The sequence below is a fragment of the Eurypyga helias genome, unplaced genomic scaffold (assembly GCF_000690775.1).
Source record: "Eurypyga helias isolate BGI_N326 unplaced genomic scaffold, ASM69077v1 scaffold325, whole genome shotgun sequence".
Lineage (NCBI taxonomy): Eukaryota > Metazoa > Chordata > Aves > Eurypygiformes > Eurypygidae > Eurypyga > Eurypyga helias.
The window spans coordinates 1,859-4,349 of record NW_010253146.1 but is presented as its reverse complement, the minus strand read 5'-3'; the positions used below and the strand labels follow the sequence as shown (position 1 = coordinate 4,349).

The window sequence follows — 2,491 nt, the reverse complement described above, 5'->3', positions numbered from 1 at the left end:
GTGATTCTATGATTCTATGATCACCCAGGAGCTGCCCTCACTGTGACTGCTTCTTTCTAAAATTTTCTTTCTCTGTCCTTCCTGCAGCTTTTCTGGACCTGACTGGCCCCAGTGAGATCAAAGGCGTATGGAAGGGATCTACCACCTTGCCCTGTGTCTATGTGCCTGTGGAGAACTTCGTGCAGCAAATGCTCAAGTGGACTGTGGTGCACGACCAGAGCTCTGGCACTGTCTTTCGGAGGGATGGCTCTGGCGACCACATTCTCCTGTCTGAGTACAGGGGCAGGGTCAGTGTCCGGAAGGACACCCCAGGGGACGTGTCTCTCCACATCCTGAACCTGGAAATCTCTGACAGGGGAACCTACACCTGCCAGGTCACCTGGAGAGCCAGCAACAACAGCCTGATAACAAAAGAGATCACCAGTAAAGTGGAGGTTGTTAAAGGTAAACCTGAGGAGGAAGCTGTGCAGGAGTGGAAGGCTTGGCTTGGGCAGGCTTTTGGGAATTTAATAGACCAAGCAGGTAGTAACCACGCGTTCCTGATGCAGGAGCGTTTTGCTGAGCCCTGTCAGATTCTGGTGAGAAGCAGCAAATAGGTCACAGAGAGAAATTCTGCCCATGATACTGTGGCCTGTAGTTTGGGGGCTGGAGGAGGATTTGTGGCCTCTTGCTTATCAGTTTGTCCCTGGCTCTACCTGTATCCAGTGGCTCAGTGTTTCCAAGGGACACGCACCAGAGGGGAATTCCCTGGGATATTGCATTGCTTTTCTTAGCTCAAACCTCATCAGCAGGTGCCTGATCTCCATTGCATGGGCCGTGGTGATTTGTAGAGGAACAGAGATGCCATCAGCCCAGCAGAGCAGCCCTTTGTGTAGGGTGGCATAGCTGGTACTGGCACAGCTAAGCCAAGCTTAACCTGTGCAGAGAGGTGATGTGAGCGTGGTGCCCCTCCTCCTCCTGGGAAGCACTGAAAGCCAGAGCAAGAACTGCCATGGAGGCAGGGGGGAGCCTTCCCCAGCGCAGCCAGCGCCAGCGTGACCTGGGCCCCATCTGCTTTGTCTTCCAGTGGCAGTGACCAAGCCTGTCATCAGGGCCGGCGAGCTGGGGCTGACGGTCCCGGCAGGAGCCAGGACCAGCCTGACCTGTGTGGCCAGCGGGTCCCCCCCCATCAGCTACCGCTGGTTCAGGGGCACCCCAGGAGGGAAGGGCCTGCTCCTGAGCAGCCAGGCCGAGCTGGCGTGGGACAGCCTGCAGCCCTCCGACGCCGGGAAGTACTACTGTGAGGCAGAAAACAGGGTTGGGGCCGGGGCTGTGCAGCAGAGCGACGCCGTTGAGCTGACCGTGACAGGTGAGTCCCCAGAGCCACAGCTGGATGGAAAACATCTGGAATCCTTCCATACTGGAATGGAGCAACATTCCTACTTCCCTTCCCTGAAAGAGGAAAATGCAAAAAGCCTTGGCTTTCCACGCTCTGAAGCAGTTCTCATCACTGGCTCTGGCTTTCTATCCTTTTCTATTTCCTGCATTCAATTTCCCTCCGCCTCTTTCCTGGTGCAAAAGACTTTTTATATTTAAAACACATTTATTCCTCTTCAGCTTTCTTGAAATTCTTGGTGGTTGTGTAATGATGCTTGTTGCATTTTAGCAAGGTCAGACAAGGAATCAGGACTTCATTTTGAGCATGAGGAACATGAGTGGTAATGCAGTAGGTGGGGAAAAAAAAAAGGAAACTGGGCTTTGTTCCTTATGGTTGGCTGTGTGTTTCAGGAACACACGCTGCACTTCATACGCACTCCAGGCTCTGATCTATCCATGCTCTGCAAATGGTGCATGAGGGATGCCTTGTGGAAAACCTGCTATTTTCCATGGCTGGTAACTCAGTCCTGAGAGCCGTGAAGCCTGTGATTCTAGAGCCAAGCATGGATAGCACATGGTGACCTTGGAAAGAGACAATGCCTGCTGAGCTCCCAGTGGAATGAAGGTTATGGCTGAAACAACATGTTTTACATAGCAGTCGCACTTTAGAGCGTACAGCAAAGGGACAGGAATTGGTGATAGCCATGTTTGATAACGCTGCTAGTGTGCAATCCCTGACCCATCTCTGGGATGATGGCTGGTTCCTCATGGTCTTTTCTTACCAGCAGAGAGGTTCTGTATTGCGGCAGCATCACAAACATGGTCAAACTCCTGTGTGAGCCCTTCTCTTGTTCACCTTGCAGATCTGCCCACAACAACCGCGACCTCTCAGAGGGATGTGGGGACCTCGGGGAGACACCACATGACCACAGGTCAGGCTGACAGCAAGGATGAGAAGTCAGGGAGGGTTTGACAGCAGCGCTTAGCAGTGGGTTTTGTTGCTGGGGAATACAATCTTGATAATATTGTGCGTTAGTCCATATACCTCAGGTTTTCATAGACACACAGAATGGTTTGGGTTGGAAGGGACCTTAAAGACCATCCAGTTCCAGCCTCCCTGCCATGGGCGGCCATG

General features: G+C 52.7%; 1 protein-coding gene across 1 annotated transcript in view; it reads left to right on the top strand.

Annotated features, from left to right (window-relative positions):
• Positions 1-87: 87 nt before the first annotated feature.
• Positions 88-2,491, top strand: part of LOC104510339 (V-set and immunoglobulin domain-containing protein 4-like) — a gene marked incomplete at both ends in the record, with an annotated part of 3,951 nt that continues 1,547 nt past the window's right edge. The window contains 3 exons of the mRNA XM_010152554.1: positions 88-444; positions 1,067-1,348; positions 2,220-2,288. Coding sequence (XP_010150856.1) covers positions 88-444; positions 1,067-1,348; positions 2,220-2,288 — 708 coding nt within the window. The remainder of the gene's footprint in view (positions 445-1,066; positions 1,349-2,219; positions 2,289-2,491) is intronic.